Source organism: Charadrius vociferus, unplaced genomic scaffold (genome assembly GCF_000708025.1).
Source record: "Charadrius vociferus isolate BGI_N301 unplaced genomic scaffold, ASM70802v2 scaffold255, whole genome shotgun sequence".
Classification (NCBI taxonomy): Eukaryota; Metazoa; Chordata; class Aves; order Charadriiformes; family Charadriidae; genus Charadrius; species Charadrius vociferus.
In genome coordinates, this window is record NW_009648785.1 from 2,573,727 (window position 1) to 2,596,735 (window position 23,009).

At 37.2% G+C, this 23,009-nt stretch overlaps 1 protein-coding gene across 1 annotated transcript in view; it reads right to left on the reverse strand.

The window, feature by feature from the left end:
• Positions 1-23,009, reverse strand: part of LMBR1 (limb development membrane protein 1) — a 54,403-nt gene that overhangs the window by 16,254 nt on the left and 15,140 nt on the right. Inside the window, exons 6-9 of the mRNA XM_009886791.1 lie at positions 5,974-6,100; positions 5,465-5,533; positions 2,704-2,768; positions 1,433-1,505 (exon numbers count right to left, since the gene is read on the reverse strand). Coding sequence (XP_009885093.1) covers positions 1,433-1,505; positions 2,704-2,768; positions 5,465-5,533; positions 5,974-6,100 — 334 coding nt within the window. The remainder of the gene's footprint in view (positions 1-1,432; positions 1,506-2,703; positions 2,769-5,464; positions 5,534-5,973; positions 6,101-23,009) is intronic.

The window sequence follows — 23,009 nt, forward strand, 5'->3', positions numbered from 1 at the left end:
AGAAGAACAGCAATCATCAACTAAATAGTCACATTCTCCACCTGAATAGTGGAAACCACTCTGCACTACTTCTAAGATACCTGAATAACTATTACGTCTCTTTTAATCACTTTTCTTGTACCTAAGCACAATCACCATGACAACATAAAATACTCACTAACAAATATTTTACAGTTGCTAGCAAACATCAAACACACAATTATAATTACCCCATCACAGCTTCAAAGACATCCACTGCGTGCACCTTTCTGCATGTCTGTATGTGAATGCGTATATATCCGCACGTCAGTATAAAAACCTAAGCTTCCAAAACAGCAAAGGTGAACATGACTTTTAAACTCAAACCCTAGCTGATTTTAGCACAAAGAACTCCCTACTCCTCCACAAATTTTAAACACTGAAATAAAGACGACCACCATGATCTACCGTTATCAAAGGTACTTTCCCTGACCAAGCAACTTCGAAAGGAGACTTACTGAGACTTGAAAGAAGATTGAAATGTATGACAGAAGACTGAAGAGGAAGAGAGAAAGGCAGGAAATTAAGAAAATTAAGGCTAAAATAAGTCATAAGAGAACACAACACTGGATGTGTCATGACATGAGTATCCTTTGGTTTTCCAACCCGACGCAATTGTATAAATTGTGGATGGATGGCTTATCCATGCAGTTAAAAGCGATTCAGAAGAGAGTTTCTACAACACAATTTCCAGGTTCATAGAATTGATACATTTTCCATAATTGGTGCCTGCCACACTGCAATAGTCTTCCTTTCAGAAGCCAAAGCTTCATACCAGTTTTCAAATACTTCTAAACAGAAACACCTTATCAAGGAGTGCAAAACTGTAACACTAAATACAAGCGGTCTAAAACATTTGTATAATTATTCATTTTAATTATTCATTAATAGAATTGTTTCAATTACTAAATTCACCACATAGCTTCCAGAATATAAAGGACTACTCCAATGTTTATGGAATTATGACCTAAGATTCTAAATAATAATAAACTGAAACAGAAAAAATCCTCCAAATAAAAAACAAAACTGATAATGCAGGAAGCTGAGCCTCTTGCTAATGTAAGTTCATTGTTCTGCAGACAAGACTAAAATACAGTCATTTACCATTCCAAACTATTTTGCAGCAAGGGTGACGGGTCTGGTCAACAACTCATTTTGCTTTCTCAGTCTCAGAATATTCACATATTAGAGCTGATGAGTATGTTAAAAACAAAAACAAAGCAAACTACACAAACACACAAGCCAATCCTGAGCAGCAGGCAACGGAATGTAAACCTGTAAAGCTTGTTACATACGAAGATGTTGAATTTTTCTATTTTGAGAGAAGAGGCTATGTAACAGTGAGATCAGTACTCCTGATCAGAATCACTCTGTTCTAAATACTGTATTTGAAGCAGTATCAGAACAAGCATACCATTAAGCCTCCTCTGAATTGCTTCTTCCTCTAAAGTGATGATATACATCTGCTCATCTAGGTCTTCAAGGATCTGTATTTGGAAACAGAAACATGAACTGACTGAATATCAGAGTCACTTGTTTTTCTGACTGCACTAATCTAGTCAGGTTCCCTTTGTTCTAGTAACCTATATTTTAAATACATAGTCTACAACTTTACAATACCGATACAAATAAGAACTCCACAAAAAATTATCCCATTCTGTTACAGACCTCTTTCTTTACTGTAAGCAAACTTTCTTTTAAGTTTTCATTTCAGGTTAAAGCTCTTATGTTGTTTCAATCTAAAGAGACTGCAGAAACAGGGGAAGGGACAGTACACCTGACATATTCAAATCATATCAACCCTCACACTCGATTTAAACAAAAATAACTGTAGATTTTGAAAAAGTATATTAAAAATTGACTTTTCACATAAGACAATATTTCAAGCAAATATAAATTGCTATTGGAACCAAATAAATGAAGTCTGTGTACCACACTTTCAGGTGCTTTGAGTTTAAAGCTTACAGATAGCAAGAGAGTATATTTTCTTTGTATTTTCAGGGTTCAACTGACTGATGAAGAGGAATTCAAGGCCTAAGCATGCCCAAATTTTAGTAGATACAAACTAGGAAACACGATGGCAAAGTCACTAGAGCGCTTGTACATGGTACAAACTTCACCCTTCCCTCACAGCACTCAGTACAAGAACAGTAGGGTATCTAGGGATAAGAAGTTCTGACACATGCCAACTACCTACATTTCACCCATCCAGGAGTACCCCAGGTACCCTTCCTGCTACCCAGCCTTAGTCAGCCTTGTCCCCTTTGCTCCTGAGCTCAAAACAAGCCCATGCTTTTCAGGTATTTGCAAACCAGACATAGTAGGTAATACTGGTAATAAGTATTAGTATTAGTAGCAGTTATATAAACTGGAAAAAACAGAGGAAGACCATACTATTAAAAAACCCCTTCTTCTGTGGAAAAACACAATAAGTATTAGTAGCAGTTATATAAAATGGAAAAAACAGAGAAAGACCATACTATTAAAAAAACCCCTTCTTCTGTGGAAAAACAAGGCTTTTGTGCTATATGAAGAAATTTAAACAAGTACACAAATATTGACTATAGAAACTGATGTACGGAAGAGAGAATTATGTCGAAGTGCAATCATTCTAAAAGGGAGTACCCTAATGCCATTCTGCCTTCTAACAGACAGCACACGAGGACAGATTTGTGTAACACTTACTGTTGGCTTCACCAGCAACTGACCCATTACTGTAAACATCCGTGAAAGTCCCACTGGCGTGCATACTGCAGAGGAAGAAAGATTATGCAAAACAGCGTTTTGTAAGTCAAAGACCAATTTTTATTTGGATGTTCAATGTGTTATTCCACATATAACCAAGCATGGTTTTGAAGAGAACTGCAAGACCTTCAAACTCCAATACAAACTTTAAAACACATTGCTATATGAATTTTGAACGCAACAAGCATCTCTCCCCTCCAAGAGCATAACTGCTATTTTTTTTGTCAACAAGGAATGCCATACAATCAGATATCTTAAACTCGCTCAAGTAATTATTTATTCAAAGCATGAGGAACCAGAGGCTATGCCTACACGAGTAAATTCCGCAGTGCCAGGATACATTTCTGGGCATTAAGACTTGATTGTCTACACCAGTAAATTGCTAAAACTATCCGTGGCATGACTTGCCCTGGGCCAGGTAGCACTTTCCCAAACAACTCCCAGGTGCAGTTCTGGAGTTGATGCAGTCCAGGAACCATTATCATGAAGCAATACATACACAGCCACCTTCTGCAAACTGCAATATCATGGATGGAATGACAATAGTTGGCCACAGCACTGGGAAACATCTAAGACACATTTAATCTATTAGCACAGGTGTAGCTGTAAGGTCAAGAGATCATGAAGCTGCTTTGCTCTAGAAGTTACGCTGCAACTTCAGTTGATAGCTCAGCGACCAGATTTTAAGCTACTTTTCTAAGAAATAACAACTGGTCCTTTTTGATTATAACCTGTGATGGTTTTCAGGTATAGTACATATACGCTTGTTGGGAAAAAGGCTCAAACCATGATAATAGAAAATGATTCGTAAAAATCAACAGTTTAGGGAGAACAGCCTTTAAATTAAATAAAATTCCTTTAAGGAATTTGTAACAGCATGGATGAAGATATACATTACAGTTTCCATTATAATAAAACAGTGTTGTCAAAAAAAGGAGAAGCACAGAGGATTTTATAGTAAGGATTAGATTTATTTTTATTAACTAGCGTTTCACTATGACTACTATGTATTACAGGAAAAATACAAGGACCATTCAAAGGCTAACTTAAGCTATTCTTCCTCTACTACAGAGGAAGCCTGCAGGAAAAGGATAAAAAAGAAAGGAAGCGATACTCCAAATCACCCCTGCAATAAGCCTTACTCATACACTGCTTCAGCAATTAGGCCAGTCGAACATCTAATGAACTGTCCCAGCATCTACCACTTTCCCACTTGCTGTATGCTGCCCTTTCAGCTACACAGATATAACAGCTTGGAGGGCCTTAAATAAGCTCAGTGATTTGCTTGCATAAATTAAAAATAACTCTTCCAAAAATTGGCATTTAATCCCAATTATTTCAGTGAACTGTTTCACAATAGCCCCAGAGCGCACACTGTGTTTTCAGCTCTGCTGACACAAACTGCAAGACAGATGTGGGGAGTTTGTAAACTAACTTCCCCATTAAAACATTCAGCAACTGTTGTGAATCCCATTCTTGAACGGCCTACATGAGACATTCAGAACCATGTGGTTTTGTACTTCCCCCCCTTCCTCCACTGAAGTGGATTTAAGAATCTCCACATCCAGAGAACCGAAGGAGACCCACGAGGTCTCTGTGAGCGACACCTTTCATAGACAGATCTGCTTAGTTTTGTTTCAAATTATCATTCCCCACTCTTTCTCCACTTCCCCGTAAGCGTTAGCTGTAAACTATAAAGCCTGGAGCACAGGTGAAAACATGATAATCTATAAAGGCAGATGTTCTTCCCCCCCTTTCAGCAATTTTCTAGAAATTATTGGGAGGGGAGGGGGAGGGCTGAAATTATAAGTTGGATTTGGAACTTTCCATCATCTTTATTATTCCCCTAAATATGGATGACTGACCTCTGGCTAGGACCAGGTGGTATAAGGTTGGGTTTTTTACTGCATTTGTTTTATATGCAATCATATAACTGACCTCCAGACTGGCCAGATACCAGTTTTGTGATGATGAAAGCTAATTGCACTGTGTTCCAACTTCTGTCTATGCAGGGAGATTTTCAATTAAAAAAAAAAAAGAAGGAGGATCACTTACTGAATATAGGATAAACTAAGTGTTCCAAAATAACTTTCTCGCCATACTACTGACCTCCTGCAGACATTTCACTTAAAAATTGTCATTTCCTTTGCAGAATGGAGTCCCTATTTTTCAAATGCTTTAAAAAGTTAAAAGTTGAAATTATTTTGGGTGAGGTGTGAAGTTCCTCAAAACCTGAAAATGTAAGGTAGCATTTGTTCGAACTTCAGAACTCAAACCTCACAAGTTTACATCTAAATTTAAACTTCATGATGAAAAAAAAATCACACTCGTACCTTTCAACAATCTTAATTTTCACAGTGAAAAAGTTTCCTTTAATCTCTAAAAAAAAAAATATGCATAAAATCATTCACCTTTTGGAATAATCAGGAAAATACTTACACAGAAGTAACAAGCATCCCATCAGTGATATACAGGAATATAAATACGGGAGGTAGAATTCCCAGAGGTCTGTAAAGAAAATATTGAGCACAGCCTTAGCTTATTACAAACAGGCCACTTATGTTACAAACACAACTGAATCAACTTGATTTTCTTAAGTGTTCAATCTTAATTTTCACAGTGAAAAAGTTTCCTTTAATCTCTAAAAAAAAAAATATGCATAAAATCATTCACCTTTTGGAATAATCAGGAAAATACTTACACAGAAGTAACAAGCATCCCATCAGTGATATACAGGAATATAAATACGGGAGGTAGAATTCCCAGAGGTCTGTAAAGAAAATATTGAGCACAGCCTTAGCTTATTACAAACAGGCCACTTATGTTACAAACACAACTGAATCAACTTGATTTTCTTAAGTGTTCAGGATTGAACAATTGTAAATTCAAGAATAAATTAAGAATTATTCAATTAATAATCCTGTAGGCAATTAAATCTCCAGGTACTTTAGCTTGAAAAATATCTTCAGCTTTTACTTCCATTTTACTTAAGTCACTTATTTTTAACCTACATCATGCCCATGAGCATGGAACTTCTCAGCATGCTAAAAACAGATTTAACAGAAAAAAAAATGGTATTGACTAAACTAACACAGCTTCTTCCCAACCTGTGGAATACTCACGTAGCATTTACTAGAAAGACATTTAATTGAAAACATCCATTTCCATAGTTAAAATTAAAGTAGTGTGGTGGTTTTTTGAATTCCATACCATACAAAGACTCCATACTGGCAGCATCATTGTCTATGAGTGCTGAAGCCACCCATACGATGCCAAGGATAAGCAGTGCAAGAAGAATAAGCATTACAAGTGTTTCCAAAATGCGCGCTCTGATGCCCTGTGGGCAGAAGAGGGGAGAGGGAGGAAAGAACACAGCCAAGAACTTAGAATTAGATATTCTCAAACACAAGAAAAATACAAATAAATAGCAGTTCCTTGTTCCTAAATACATACTCACATTTTAACATGTAGACAAAAGCATAACATCTAATGCACATTTAAAAGGCAGTGCATAAAAAAGGAAGTACTTATGGCTTTATAGTGCCCAGATCGCATTTTCTCCCCTTAAAACCACAGAAAAAATGTTTTAAATTGCATATGCCTTACAGTTCTCATTAATCTCATTATTCCATAAAGTATTCTTCATACCACATGATTTTGCTTGAGCATTTTTAAAAGATGGATTACTTTTCTAATACTTTCAGCAAAGAAAGTGGATTAGCAAATTTTTATCTATGATTCCAATCAAGGGAATGGAAAGCCAATTATGGCAAATAGCCAAATGGCCCAGCAAGCATTAAACCCTGCGCAGGTACAATGCACCAATTTAGTTAAAATACATTCTTCAACTGCAATTGCTTCTGCCCCATTCCTCACAGTCTTCAGAGCCCTCAAGTGTACAGTCAGAGTACTGCTCGCCCTTATGCTGCCCACACGCTGCTGCAGCCGCATCCATAACCTCCCATCTTTGCGTGCTCCACACTGAACGGAACACGTACGTCTGGTTTACGACACACACAAATCACAGGTCTACAAGCTTATACACCATAGCATTTGCTCTTGAGTTTAGAAATGTAACCGCTCTAACAGTCGAACGTTAGATTTACAAATGTAAACATACCAAATAATACACAAAATCTTTTTTTTTTAACTGGTGTTTTTAACACTAATTTTAAGGAACAGAGTTATTAGGACACTTTCTTCAGACATCTTTGCCATTAAGGTACCATCAGATTGCTGATCATATAACAGTTCTATTTTTCTCCATTTGCGAGGATACATCTCCACAAATAAACCCAATCTCTTGTTTCTCACACAGATTCACCAACTTGGGTATACTCCACCGAGAAGTCTACTTTATAGTTAAAAGCAGAAAGCTTGTTTTACTTTATTATTTGTCTACTTTTATCACCTCTACCCTCACTGCTTAATGCAAGAGTGTAATCTTTACATGACATTGACCCTGAAAATCACGCTTCCCTACACAACCACCGTGTCCAACCATGAACAAGGACCTCAGGCATCCCAGGCATGAGTGCTGATGTCTTCTAGCACACCAGTTCCTCTCCACCTCTGCAAAACAGCTACAGTAGCACAGAGGAAAAAGAGACCTTCACAAAATTCCCCTTCTATCTTAAAGTAGGCAGATTAAGTCCAACTCACAAAGGATCTCAAACACCAAATTTCAAATTAAAGGTAGTATGGATAGGATATGGATTTACTCCTAAAATGTATTTCGTGTACAATAAAAGTGGGTTTGAGATTGTTAAAAGTTATTAAAATGTTATTTTTGTAGCTCTCAGTCTTCCTTGAGTTACTTTGAGGGTGAGCATCTAAGACAAATACAGGTATCTGAGGATTAAATAGTTTTGAACTTGAGCAGTAAGTTACCAGGAAACAAACAGATCACAGTCTAAGAACTGAGCACTGATATAGAGCCTTCACTTCAACAGAAGAGAGTCACAGGATAAGAAGAAAACCCAAAACATTCATGGATGCATGGACAGAGATCTGCTTCAAGCTCTTCAAAAACCTTGAATAGTCCTTTCCTCTCCTGGGCAGAGGAAAATACAAAGCTACCTTCTGGGTTTCTGAAGACCTTAGCCACAGAAAGCTGATTCCTTACTTCCCTTCTCTGAGACACACGCACAAATCTCAGCCTCTCTGACTTCAAGTTTCACAGCAACAGATTCTTCTGGACAAACCTGGAGAATACTTCATTTTATGTGGCAACCCAAACACCGAATCCTCCTCCCCTGGATGGAGTAGGACAATTGCCAAAACAGATAAACAAGAAATATACTGTGATACAGTCAGTCAATTGTAAATAACATTTTTTCGTATTTATTGCAAGCGTTCTCTGAAGACAGGTAAGATTAGGACAATACAAATAACACTCTCTCTCATAAAAAGAGAGATAACCACAACAAGTACTCAGAGGTAACCACTGCTTTTGTCCAAGAGTACCATTGGCAGAAGCTCTAGAAAAAGCCAGTGAGCTGCTTAAGGAGCCTTCCCCATTTTTCAGTTTCCATGCTACTTTGAATAATCTTTGATTCTCAGAAAACTGGATCAATCTCCTTCTGTTCTCACTAGTTACATCTACCTCCGCACCTATGTGATACGTCAACAGTACTGCAGTCTCACGTATGTACTGAAAAGCAGGACTGACAGCTAACTCCGAGGGCAGAACAATTTTTATATTACACAGCGCACACACAATAGGATTCACACACTGATGATAATTTAAAAATAGTGAAATAGTAGTATTTTTGAGAGCTTCAGTGAAGTGATTAGATAGAAACACTCTGTCATAGGCATTAATGAATACCTGATAACAGTCCAGGATAAAAAAAAAAAAGTATGCTTAAAGCGTATAGGTAAATCCTTAATCTCAATTAGGCATCCATAAGACTGTGCCCTATTAAAACATTAGTGTTCTAGGCACATTAGTTCACACTTACATACATTAGCGTACCTGTCAAACAGCTGCTATTTGTAAGGAATGAAAGGTACAGAATTTCCCCCGTGCGCACACACACACGGAGAAAAGTTCTGAAGAATCACAGAATGGCTGAGGTTGGCAGGGATCTCCGGAGGTCACCCGTTCCAACCCCCCTGCTCAAGCAGGGCCACCTAGAGCCGGTTGCCCAAGACTGTGTCCAGGTGACTTTTGAGTACCTCCAAGGATGGAGACTCCACAACCACCCTGGGCAACCTGTGCCACTGCTCGGTCACCCTCACAGTAAAGAAATGAGGTGAGCCTTAAGCACCCTTACTACTTATTTTTGCTGAAGGTAATTTTGTTTGTTCAGGTGAAAAATTTAAAGTTCGAACATCATCGTTAGTAACATCACTAATTTAAGAGCTGGGCAAAAATCTACACTCCTGACTTTGAGAACAGAGAGAAAACACAGGTAAATACAAGGAACATTTCATTTTATTTCAATTAAAACAAAACTATGCCAATAAACCTTGAAATTCAACGCTGACTTTTCTTTTTTTTTTTCTGAGCAAAATCCTCTTCACTGACATTTTGGTTTTGGCTTAACATTTCTTCTTTGAGTCATTTCACTTCTCTCCCACGGCTCCATTATATTACTCAGATTTCTCAGATGAACCAAATGCCACGGCCTATCTTCATGGCACAGAAGATATTGCCGCTTCTATTTCACATAATAGATGTTGCACTTTTTGAATCCATTTACTCCTCACATTTTTTTTGTGTGTGAAAAGAAGCATTAGTCTGCCATCTTCAATAACAGCGACAATCCCATATAAAAATGGAGATTTCAAATGAGCGTGTAAGAGTACATTTATTGTTCATGTTCAGTCTAAACCATCGTATCTGCCTTGAGTACAGGATTAACAAATGAGTACAATATGAAAAAGCATGTAGTGTAGGTATGTAGGACTACTTCAAATTAGCATTCTAACTAAGCAAAGAAAAAATACTCATACAGCACTAAATCGTAGCGTCAAAAACGTGACTGCATTGGACTTACGTGGAAGAGTGTGCAACTCATTGGCAGTGTGCAACTGGAAACAAAGGAAACCTTTACCACACAAACGAAGGAGGTGGCCTGCCCAGCAAATTAAGTGCGTGTGCATATGCAGGTGAGGGAAGAAGCGGGGAATAGACACCTTTTACATTAGAATTTTCCAGTTTGATTGTTTAACCAGGAGAAATTGGCTCATGAGCTCCTGTGATCACTGCTTAACATTCCTATGGAAACTAAACCAACTATAAGAAAGAGGAATGGCAAAATCCTTTGTATTTTTAGCTTTCCGTAATGTTTTTGAGAAGGAAAATTGAGTTGTTCAAGTCTTCATCTAGTCTCCTTTCCTAACGGTTCTGACAGGTAAGAGCAAGGAAAAGTGCGCACTATACAACCAACCATCTTGCATCAGGTTTTTCAGAAAGTTGTTCCAATCTCAACTTTCAAACCTGCATTTGATAACACAAATACTACATTCTTAAGGTGTCCTTCATTACAAACAGAATGCATATACCACAGTTAATTCACTATCTTCTGAATTATTTTAATGCAATACCACTAGCAGTTTAACCTGTTTTAAGGGAGGAGGGATTTATCTCCAAACCAAGCACGGATTGCACAGTAAAGCACCAGAAGGATACCTCCAGGATACTGACAGGTTTTTTTATTCTAGAGAAGGGGCTGAGAAAGCATCCTCACTTTTGCAGGTGTTGGTGTTGCTCCTACTCCCCAGGCATACGCAGAGAAGAGGGAAGGCTATAAAACACTAAGGAGGAGAAAGAGATGAACTAGACATAAAGAGCAAAAGGGAATGGGACAGCAATAACGTGAGCTAAAAGAAAGGTAGAAGTGTTGAGAAGAACAACCTGATCTTTGGTTTTCAATTCATATATAAGTTTCTCTGTAGATCTGAAAATAAGAAGAATGTTTTTCCTGGGATGGACTCAATTAGTACCATCCTTTGGGAAGCATGAACCACAAATTGAAGGAAGGTGGCACTTCTCTTGCTGGACAGTGATTTTAGTTTTAGTAGCCCAATTTTAAAGTCTTTTTCCATTAAGTTATCTAGAACAAAACATCAACTATCATTGCTTCCAGCACTCCAAGCACAAAAGACGATCTTTGGTAACTGCTAAGCAGGAAAACAAAATACATCCAACAGCCTGCAATTTCCTCAAGTGCGTTTTAGATTATCCGTAAGGCAAAATGGACTTCTGAAAGTGAATTACCTGCATGGTGCCCTATTGCCAAGGAAACAAAAGCTTGGCATCATACAGACCAACTTGACAGATAAAAAGGAGTCTCTTATGGAGGACAAAAACAAAATAAAAATCTGATCAACAAAAGCTTTTGGAAGCTTATTAATATAATCTGATAGAAATTGCAATTAAATTGTTTATAAAGAAAATTGGAAAAAAAGACTGACAGATCATACCCTCTAACCCCCTCCTTTTTTATTTAAACTTCCAAGTTTCACAGTTTAGACTCAACAGCTCACCTACTTTTTTTCACTCACAGCTCATTTTCAAAATCTACCTAGTTCTTTAACATGAGCGCTTAACCAAGTGGAATATTTTTTTAAAGGGAAGATGTTTAACACATCAATCCCAGCAGCCTGGAACTTGCCAGAAACCTGGTAATAACTGTCATCTTCTCTGTACACTAATGAGAGGGGAAAAAAAAAACCTTGAAAAAATAAAAGATGAAAAAAAAGAGCATTTGAAGCTGTCTACAAATAAAAGCTATTCTGCAAACACATTCTAAGGATCTTGTGGTTTGTACAGCCTTAGAGATATCTGACTCTGACTTCTACTACTTCAAAATTCAATTGCTGAGACATTCAGAAGTTTTTACATTGTTGAATCCTGAGCTACTTACACTGCCTGAAGCAGCAAGCCTAAGGGTTCATGTTTCCAGAAAAGCCTAATTTTAGCAAGAAAGGTTTTAATTATTCTAGAAGTGTTCTGACAAATTTTTAGTTGCTACTTTGGAAGGCATCATCAAAATCTTACTATGTTTCTTTCCTATTATGATTAACAGAGATAAGTTATCCGGGATGATAAACGTCCAAAACATTAAAAACCAGCACATAGTCAAAAAAAAAAAAGGTAATTCTTCAGCTGGAAAGACCAAAGTACAAACAGCAACAACAGTCCTGAAGGGATGACGGATATCATACAAGAAAGTCAGAAATTATAATTACTAAGGAAACCATTTCTCCTCCCCAGTACATTTGTAAGCAGGATGACTATTATGCCAACTGCAACACATTAAGACTTTTCCCACGATGTGCATTCACACGCAACACCTAGACGCTGGTTTTTACTTTATAAGAGAACACAGGTTTGGTGGTCAGTTTCTTACAGCTTTTCAATAAGGAAAAGGGAGATTTCTTGATAACAGAGACAGTAAATAGTGTTGGGATTTTTTCCCCATTCAAAATCTATTTTGAACGATATCAATGTAACAACACAAAATGCTTTGCCATTAAGCCAGCATAGGTAACAAGTGAAGACCTTGCTCTGCACACTAGTTGTCCACAAGGTTCCAGGTGTCTTGGGTGACCAGCAGTTGGCACAGGGACCTTTCCTGCCTACAGTGACTGACAAGGACAGTGCACAGGCAAGATGCCTGCTGACTGCTCCGCTCTCCAGTAAGAGTCTCATGCAAAAATCTGGAAAGGCTTAAAAGGAATTCTCTGATGACCGCCATTCGTGCAAAGCAGTATATCCAGGAAACACACTGTGGAAGATACGGTTATCTTCCAAGCAGTGACACAACACTGTGCCAGAAACTCACAAGTTGTCACTTTTTGGGAAAGAATGATGATATAAATGAAAGCAAGCAAGCCACTTTTTGCCAATTTTTGCTCTGCCAGTTGTGATTAGGAACACAAGTGTTCTTTTCCAGCAATCTAAGCATAATTTTTAATGCTTTCTAATCCTACAAGGATTTCGACACCTACGTACAGATAATATTTACCTAGAGTTCTTGTGTTTTAACTCTGATGAAGGAGTCGCAAAACTTGCAATGTGTCATTTTCTCTGTCCACAAGAGGCAAAACTCCTGGTAAAAGCGAAGAACTACAGCCCCATCCCTACCTCAAGAAAAAGCATTTCTTTGCTGGAACATGACCTGGCTATAGTTATTTTGATGAATACACTATTAGCTCCTGTAAGATGGACATTTTTGGAACCAGACCGCCAATGTATGACACCGTATGGCTTTTGTTAATTCTAGTTAATTCCACATTTTCATTTGGTTGCAAATTGTGGAGAATAACCAAAAAAAAAAACTATTATCAATCAAGTAAAAATACAACACATTACACTCAAAACCAGAGAGTTCTAATGAAGTTTCTATGGTGCTGAATATTTGAACACAGCTCTGCTTGGACATCTTGACCTCTTGCAAGGTAAGTAAACATTATTTTTTTTTACACCATGCCCTGACCCATGGGGAAAGCCTGGGAAACACTTCTGCAATCATGGCACATTTAAAGTACACATGAAGCCCATTGTTTTCATGTGACAAAAAGGAGTCCTAGTAACCTTAAGAATTGTTCAGTGAGAGGCTGACTGCAACAAACACGCAAAGCTCACATCTGCAGAAAATAAATGGAGGCACTAAAGAACGAGAATTACAGCAGGTATGAGGTTGGGGAAGTTATATATTTTATGTATTAACATCAATTACATTTCCAGCATGCAATAGCCCCTCTTTCTCAGTTTGTGAGCATCAGTGAAGAGATCAGCTTCAAGCATTCTAACCATTTCTATGGTTAGAAACCATACTTTGAATAGTCTTTGTTCTGACGTATTCAAGGCAGTGCAGAAATAATTTTTTTAAATAAATAAAAGGAGACCCATTTTCCATCAGGTAACATGAAAACACATACTACATTTAACACATTGACATTTAGTGAAGGGGTCATTACCTTATGAGACTACCACAAATTACTGAGTCAAAAATAGAAGCTGCAGTTTTAGGAAAACTCAGTTCCTCTTAAAAACGTAGAAGCCACCGACTCAGAACCCTTATAGAACAAGTTAAAAAGTTTTAATCAAGAAATAATGTATTCAGGCATACGATTCAAGCAATCAGAAAAAAGTTTCCTTGTTCATGCAAGAACCAAAGACTTCAGACTGTAACCAGTGCTGACTCTGTCTTCTCCCACACCACCTCTTCCCTCACAGAATCTTTCCAGCCTGGGGGAATTTTAAGATTAAAATGAACACTTTTCATCACAACACAAGTGTATTTTCAAGTTTATATTTATTTTCCACACAATACAATTCTTAAAAATTCACAGTCACAAAACATTCCCAGCAACTTTCAGCCGATTTCTGTGTTAGTAACTTCTCCCAAATGATTTCACAGTGGTTACCATTCTGTTAATGGAGCAAAAGACGACAGGTGAAATCCCTTAACTGTATAGAATTTCATAGTTACACAGTACAAGTAACAAAATCCAGAAACGTCAAAGAGAACCTAAGAACTAGAGAGAGAAAAACAAAATGAAAGTTAAAGGAACTTGATGGAAAAAGCCATGATGAATTCTTTGGGTATCAGGTAAACATATGTTCCAATCGATAAGCATTACAGCTATGCCTGCCAAGTTGGAAATGAAGGACCAAAATCATTTAACTAGAGGTCCAAAAAAAAAAAGATGTCTTTGTTTAGTAGACTGGTGAAAAGGACACCTATCCAGGATGCAGTACACCCACTGGAGTAACTCCTCTGCCAAAGAAAACTTAGGCCCTCTTCTCCAATGACCCAGAAGAGTATCCAAACCACAGTGTTACAGTATATTTTGGGGTCCATATCCAAACTTTCCTGTTGACATCACTGCATGCAAATAACTCACTGACATAACCTAGGAACCAAGACGGACTGCTTGCAGACTTGCATCCTCACGATTGGGATAAAAACCAGTTCTTTCTCACTTTTTTCCCTAGTATCTATTTAATTATCCAATACAAGATGGACTCCAGTGACAACAGTAATGTGAGATTCACTTACTCCCTAGTGGTTAAGGCACTGTTTCAAATACATGGATTCTAATTACTTAATGAAAGAGCATACATTTGCCTCTTCCACATCTAGGTATCTTTCTTGCACATTTAAAATAGAAATAGCATGTTAGCAAAACATTCCCTCCAAATTTTGTAACAGAAGAGACACTGTTTTTTTGAATGAGAAAAAGCTAGACATAATATCAGAGAAAATGCAAACACCTACTAGCTGGAATAAAATAATTACAGCCTACAGCTGTCAGATTTATGTGATGACCCTGCTGCAGCCTGCCCTTCCTTCCTTTGCAGAAAGAAACTATTGGGAAAAAAAAAAAGACAACAGGATTATGTCTAAGCTCGTATTAAAAAGGACAGATGCAAATCTATTGACCCTGTAGTAACAGCATACAACCCAAACCTTTTGGGGAGAAGCGAAGTAAGAAATGAAAGCATACACGTAGTAAAATGATGACTGTCCCAATGTTACCCTTTTCCCCTACCAGTTTGCTCTGTTGTTCCATTCACTAGCCCAGCCCTCACTAATTAGCTCTTAGATGCTCCACTCCCTCCACCTACCAAGTTTCCCAGACTTTCCAAAGCCACCTGCAACAACAACAGGGGAGCTGTGGGATTTCTGACACTATGAGTCTCCCCCTAATCATTTACATTTGGATCAGAAAGAATCTTTCCTGCTAGACCGAAGCGATAGGAAGATAAATAGATATTTTCCAACTTCTTTGCAGCTTGGCAGAGGATTAAGATAAGTAATGCAAAAGCATGAAGAAAGACTCGGAATTTGTGATTGTGTTTCGAGCAGAAAGGAACCACAAAGACAGTTCCCAATAGCAAATGGCACATAGAAGCACACAAGTCACTATTAAAGTTCTAAAATAAAGAGAAACCTGAAGTTTTTTGTGTGTCAATGTCTATTACTAACCCCCTGTAAGAGTAAATAAGATCAAGAAGAAAGCACACTTCCAGGAATTGGCCAAAGCACCAAACTGCTGGAAGCTCCTTTTACTAAGCCGGGAAATGCTTCAAAAAGCTACAAAAAAAAAAAAATGAGAAGGAGAAAAGGCCAGGGATGGGAGACAAACTCATTGGTCCTCCTTCCTCCCCTCCTTTGTAAATAAAGTTGTTGGCTGCCTTACAAATCCTCACGACAAATGCATTAGCTTCTTCCTTGCGTTGTCAATTCAGAATAAGTAATTCTTAAATGTAGAGCAATCCTTAATGTGGAGTATTTCTAGTAATACAAAATAAGTAACAGACTAAAGGTCTAAATATCACATTGGTTATCAGTATTAATGAAAAAAACATTGTTTTTAGAGAAGGAATCAGAAGCGGTGTTTACCTAGTAAAGCCTCATTTAATAAAAGAAAGCCTATTAGAAAATTTTGTCATGCCTTTCTATGTTTATGATATTTATATCCAAACTTGCGACTATCAACATGAAACTATGGCAATTTTCCTCTCTATGAATTAAAATGACATTTCCATTAAATCTGTAAAGTCTTTATTTTTGTACAAAGTAACAAAAGTGCACAAAGAATCGTAAAATAGATACAACAGTTCTGCTTGTCCCAAAAGGTCACTACTTGATGTCAATGAAGACTCAAAATAAAAACAGACTAATGTGAAAATATTCCAATCTTTAAAAAATATTCCTCATGCATAAATCAGCCATTTTTACAAAACAAATCACCATGCTCAAATAAAACCAGCAGCAGATCAGTTAAATGTTGCTTACAATTTAATAAAAGAAACCCGAATACTGAGATGGAAAGGCGTTCACATCACCTTTTTGAAGCCTCTAACTCAGACATGCCAAATTCTTAGAGGTATCTGCCTTTCTCCATTGACTAAGAGAGGGGGCTTCTAGATCTCCTTAATCAGCCATTTCAGGGATGCTGCACGTAATAGTTCCTTCCCAAAGGATGGCAAAATTTTCTAGTTTAAGTGAAATAGTTATATGAATTTTATTATAAACTGACGATAAAAAAAAGTGAAGACATGCATCTCAGGGTTTTTAGGTATACAGCCATCATCTACCACAAACAGAAGGCTCTATAGAGGGCATTAAGAATGCTCCAGTCAAACAAAATTTGAAAACTGCTCATTTCTGCCTAAAAAAAAAATCTTAGGAAAAAAGTATTTTAAAACCCAGTGCTTCAGTTGACATCAGTAATAAAATTAAAGAGATTCAAGCTTAGTATTGGTAGCTGTACCATCTGCACACTTTACAAGTAGCAGAAGTATTTCGCATGTCTATTTTCACTCATGCAGAACTCCGTAAGTTATCCTAGTAACAAATAAAAACTGTAAAATTAAAAAAAACCCACTCGATTTATTCACTAAGAGAGCAGCAGAGAAAAAAACGCACAATTTATTCCACTGACAGGCTTCCAGCTACGTGTTAAAGCTTTCAACAAAGAACTATGGAAACTCCACAAAACATAAGCATGCTAAATTCAGCCGAAATGTACGGGCTCAGAATGACACAGGAGTGGGGAAAGCACAAAAGTTCAGCAATGTACTTCGTTCCTGGCTCAGATGAGGTGGAATAACTAATGCTCCAGTGCTAGCTTCTAAAACTAATTAATTTTACAGATGACTTCCTACTCATAATGCATCAGTCATCTAATACAGTTTCTCACAGTATGCTAGAGAAGTAATGGTCAGAAAACCACATTCTGAAATAAGACTAAGCGTGTTTGGGATTTTCTTTGCACAATATTTTTGCCCCAATATTACTAACGATCCTCCTTTCATCTTGTTACTCTACTAATTTCCATAGCTCGAATACACGAAAATGTTGCAAGAACACAGACTAACCTGATGCATTTTGCTATTCTATCTACATTAAAGAGTTGGTCAAAAAAAGTGATTATAATCTCAACCCCAGAAAGGCTGAATCATTGCTCAGCTAATGAAGTCGCAGTGAGGCAGGTAGTGCAGAAAAGCTATGCCAAATAAACTATACCATTCACTTATCTCCCGTTAGCCTATGTTTTTGTAACTTACACTGAGGCCTCTTTTAGAGAAGTACATTCTAATTTATGGAAGCAACCAACTGACATTTAACTACTTCAATGAAACGGAGCACAGATCACATCTCATCACATCTTGATCCAATGTGTGCAACAACCAACATCCACTTACTTCCCCCTCAGCTGTCCCCAGATACAGAACTGTTACATATATTCAACAAACCACAGATCTCCTTACGGTAAAATAAAAACGACAGATGATGTCCCCAACTGACTTAAGCAAGACATCTTATAAAGCCTTATAAAACATTTTATACATCTACAAAAACAAATTCACACTAAGCCATTATTCCTCAATAGTCACAAGTTTCCCTCTCCTAGCTACCAATTCTTGAATTTCTTTTTATCTTGCTCTCTTTGAAAAGTGATGTGGCCCAAAGCTGAAGAATACGTGTATGTTACTTACCTGTCCTGCACAGCCTTTGTTCCTAAATGGCTAAATCCAGACACCAAAGAAAAAAAGTGATACATGTTGAAGACTAGGCTTTGTGATACAGAAATTAATGCAACCAACATTCCCAACTTCTTCTTGACCTACCTGTTGTAACTTTCATGCTCTTACTGTCTTTAGCTTAACTTTGTCTTACAGTCATTGCGAAAGGATAGAAAAACAGACATCCCTGAAATACTTTTGCAGACACAGGTATTTTCATCTCATACAAATCTACGGTATAGTTACATATTCCAATCACAGGTCCACAAAAGCAGGCCATGCACTCACATAATTCTTTTCAGGCTACTTTGCTGAAATGTACCTGTAAGGTAAGATCCCCCTCCCGCAGAACAGCAAATAAAGGACCTGGGAGCGTAAAGCTATAATTTTAACATGTTTTCAGGGTTTAGCATAGACACTTGTCAATATGACATGCTAGCTAGCACGCTAAGCCTTCTCATCTTCCACTTCCTACCATTTTATAAACTCTTCTCAAATTTATTATTAGATGTGCCTGTCCTCTACGTCACAAATTAAAACACACTCTACATTTATCTGTGTACACGCCATTTCTGAGACTTCAGCAGAATCATATGAAGAGTGAAGATACGCACCATTCTTAATGCAAGATTTACCATTAAATATAGTCCTTAACTATCCACTTTACATCTTACAGATTATGTTATGGGTTTGTATAACTATCAGTTAAGTATGCTTTTATTTTAATAGGGAGGAGGAAAAACCCTGATCAAGCTACTTGCCATATCAAAATCCCAGAAGAATCAGGATCTGCTTCTAAACAACAACAACAAAAAGTCTAATAAATTTAAAGTGGTGTCATTTTAAATTACTCCAGTTTAAAGAACTGGATTTCATATCTGAACTTAAGATGTTCGCTTATGTCAAAAATACAAAACCAAACAGCTGCCTTTGATGTGACTGATTAAACAACTGTTGTCTCTGGTATTACTAATGGAATGAGTAAATGGGTTGTAATATAATGTACAATAATTCAGTTACATACTAGTAAACATTTCATGGAGATCAGAGCACTAAAGTCTCAGTTCATCCTGAATGATTTTATAGACAAATAAATATGAGCTTAAATGCCAAATAAACATACACTGTTAACAGGGTACCTCAAGACTATTTGGTGAGCCATTACAGTGGCCCGTGGGTATTGCAGTCAGACATACATGCAAGCATGAAACACAAACTCAAATGCTGTTTCCAAACAAGGTTCAAGACTCTTGCATTCTCCAAATCACTTCTCCAGAAAAATCAAGACAAATTTAGAAAATTGACTGGTTTTAATTAGAGATAATCTCATATAGGAAAGGATTTCCAAGCCACTTTCCTCAGTATTTTGTATTACAGGAACAATTGCTTTCCACAGCATACTGCTTGAGATTAGCAAAAATGTTTCTAAAAGCAAATACTTCAAAGCTAACTTTGAATGTACTTTCTACATTGGCTTCATCACATACTGAAAATGTATTTTACAGTGCTCTACACGTATAGTCATACCAGAGTTCTACTGGTACACCCAGCAAAACTGTGGAATACGGCTTTTCTACATGGAAAAACACAGAAATTAGAATTTCCATACCTACCAAGAACGGAAAAAGCAGCAGGTTTACTTTTCACTTATACTTACTACTATGTTCAGTTACCTAGAGTTTGCAAACACAATGCAGTGCAACACAACACATTAGTAACTTGAGCTTAGTTCAGTCTTAGTAACATCACTAGGAAAAGTCATTGCTATTTGTAAATAGAGTGTATCAAATCAAGTCAAACATTGATGAGATGAAGACACACTGGAGCTGCTCAGCAAGCTAAGAAGAGCTTACCTTTAGAGGAAAAAAAAAGCAGTTTCAGAAAAATGTTAAGAAGTGTATTTTTGCAAAGCTTTAGTGTTTCACTCCCTCCCCAAATAAGTACTTTTATTTACAAAACACATATTTAAAAACCATGCTCCCATGAAAGAAGAGAAGGGAAGGGAAGGAATCTGCCTTTAACAGCAGAAACCACTGTATTTCACAATTTGGAAGGAGTCCTACACACCGCGTTTTACTTGCGCAGGCTAAGCTGCAACTGCTAACCCAGGCAGGAACCTGCAGTCATGACAGCCAAATCCTTATACAGTAGCACGCACTGCGCAATAAACTCTTCTGAACACTGGCCCATCTCACCTGCCTTAAGTGTATGAAAAAAAACTGCAACATTTTTAAGTGATGTTTTTATTAAAAGAAACTCAATGAGAACTTGGGAAGAGCTATCAAGGAAAGGCAAGCAGATGGAGAGACTGGCTGACACATAACAATAGCTGGTGAAATATTACTCTTATTTTCTGTAATAAACACCAAGATCAAAACATTATGCAAGTTAAATTTCCTTGAAAGGTTCCCAGCAGGAGTTTTCCTTTTTGTTTGTGCAGTACGCGATTTCCTCTCACCCACAAAAAACATACCAAGAATGTGCATGTGCCACTAACACTAAGCAGCACTTCCTTAATCACTCATTTCCAACAATTTATGGATGATCAGTGGCAAAAACGAGCAAAAATAATGAAAGCATGCAATGAAAGCTCATTGAGACAAACCGGCTTGGACTTCCTACTCATTTCTGTGTCTCTTTAAGATGGGGGTCTGATACAAATTAGCCACTGGGAAAAAAGTCATCTGGTCATAAAATACAGTACAGGGTCACTTTTATGTAAGTTTGCCAAAAGGGACATAAACCAGGACAATTTCAAACTGTGACACAGGATAGAAGTATATTAAAAAAATCTTTGTTCCTCCTCCATTGTGCTGTCATGTTGCTCAGCTTTATAGACATTCTGAGCACCAGCTCTGGCCTCTTCGCTTCCACCTGGTCTACCTAATTAATTAAGCAAGGAAGTTACCTCAAATTTTTGTACTATTTGTTTTTATTATCATGCACTTCTTTTGATGTTCCAGGAGTTAACCTCTTAATCCACAGACTCTGTGTGTTGTGTTCTGAACATTTTGGGATGTCTGGATAATTTGGATAATTGGTCAGGATGTTGCTGTCGCTCATGTTAAACTTTATGCCATGACTTCAAGTTCAAAGATCAGTATTAAGGTAAAATACTTCATAAAGCCTTTTTAAAACTCTACACTCGTGATTATGCAATACCTAGTTATTCCAGTTTCTCACAGCAGTAAATCGCACTATTTGTATTTTCTTACAAGGAAGTTACTCCTAAACGTCTTTATCTTTGTCAACTTCAAACAAATACAAATTTCAGTTGAAGTTACATCAAGAGAAAGCATATTTTCAAGGTCAAAAAAAGACATAGCAATTATCTCCTCAAAAATGCCTGCCTCCACCCAGCAGCACACATGTAATTTTCTGTGCAGTCTGTTATCACACATGGAAACATCAGCACTGTGAACTACAGACGCTCAACTGCAAATACCACAGTTTTCTTTTTTGGAGAGAATGATGAAGAATGAGGTTAATTCTGACATTAAGAAACACGGTTGACACCTTTGTTTTGTAACTGTACTACAGAATTTGAGAAGGCCAGTGACAAGGAACTGAAAGAGTATCTAAACAAGAAATACAGCTTTATGCACAGGCTCTGCAAAAGGAAGACAAGAAGAATACAGAAAGATACGAAAAAGCTCTCAATATCGATGCAGGAGATTACAGTTACTTCAGGTATTCCAATAGCTCAGTTAATAGCACAGACTAAGGTGTAACGTATCACAATGACCTCCAACTGCTTCAACAGTCTTGAAAAACCTAATTCACGCATGCATGAAAACACACGTGTGCATAAATACACACATGGCATGTACACATACATATATTATCCACCTCCAATATTGCTTTTATAATTATTTTCCTGATAACAAAAGTCTGCAACTGCCATGAAATGGAAAAAAACTATAGCAAGGAACAGTACTTAAGCTCTTTAAAAGGGCATGGTCAACCCCCTTAGGCCCAAAATGCCCTTTTTGAATTAACATAGTGTTTTTAATTAAAAACGAGGCAGAGAATCAGTTTGATTTTCAGTACAAGACTGCATCCGTCCATGGTGAGTGCCTAATTTCCGTATTTCTCTCCCCTGCACAATACGCCAAGTCCTTGGTTGTTTTAAACTGTTGCCCTAGGGAATCAAAAAGAGTCTATAAGAGGGGCCATGTGCCTTTTAGAAAGTATACTAGCAACCAAGAAAAAAAAGCCATAGTAAATTGGAAGATGGTTAATCAAACCCATTCTGATTCATGAAACTTAAACATTTAAGGGGGCAATGCTTCCTTATAAGAATAAGGAAAGAAAAGTTATACAACACTTGTAATAGTAACCTATAAGCTATATGAAATATCATGGCTTGCAAAAAGTCCACATTACAGTGAATGCATAATATCAACTTTTATAGCATAATCTATGATAAACACTCAAACAGACTAACATTACTGCTGCAATTTAAGATTAACAAAGATATGCATTAAAAAAAAACACATTCAATTTCAGATCTGAACCTCTTAATCATCCATTTTCAGAACTTCTATTAAAATCCAACAAGTAACCTTTACATGAACACCTCCAAATAGACATCTGGACTGTGCACACCTAAATCTCAAATGACCTATTCATTCATAATAATGAAGGTAATTCCATGACAAATTCAAGATAGTGTGCACAAAAACTTCCACTGGAACAGTCTTTTTATCCAAATTTTGAGCTGAACTGGGTATCTAGAATCAACTGCTTT